The 277-nt window shown below is 37.5% G+C and overlaps 1 protein-coding gene across 1 annotated transcript in view; it reads left to right on the top strand.

Moving 5' to 3' along the window:
- Nucleotides 1-137, top strand: part of LOC110020033 (seed linoleate 9S-lipoxygenase-3-like) — a 3246-nt gene extending 3109 nt beyond the window's left edge. The window contains exon 6 of the mRNA XM_020717994.1: nt 4-137. Within this exon, the coding sequence (XP_020573653.1) occupies nt 4-137 (134 nt within the window). The remainder of the gene's footprint in view (nt 1-3) is intronic.
- Nucleotides 138-277: the final 140 nt, after the last annotated feature.

Here is a 277-nt window from a genome sequence, read left to right as displayed (position 1 = left end):
AAGAAAGCGTGATGTTCCCTTCCCTTCCGATCTTCGTTGCTGTCATATCTCCTATGATAGCTCTGCTCGGTGACGACATGTCCTTCGGCTTAGGCGCTCTGATACCAAATGTTGGTTCCAATTTACTGGATCGCTAAAGGACAAATCGAAAAATGAGATTGGACTTTTGGGAATTCACTTTTTATTATTTTGAAGGAGTGAAAAAATACAAGTCTAGGTGTTTTACAATGCAACACAACAAATAATTTTATACTAACTAAGACATACTGAAACAAAA

The sequence above is a fragment of the Phalaenopsis equestris genome, unplaced genomic scaffold (genome assembly GCF_001263595.1).
Source record: "Phalaenopsis equestris unplaced genomic scaffold, ASM126359v1 Scaffold000002, whole genome shotgun sequence".
In the NCBI taxonomy this organism is placed as follows: Eukaryota; Viridiplantae; Streptophyta; class Magnoliopsida; order Asparagales; family Orchidaceae; genus Phalaenopsis; species Phalaenopsis equestris.
Note: the sequence above shows the minus strand (reverse complement) of the source record. Positions and strands in the feature narration are given on the sequence as shown.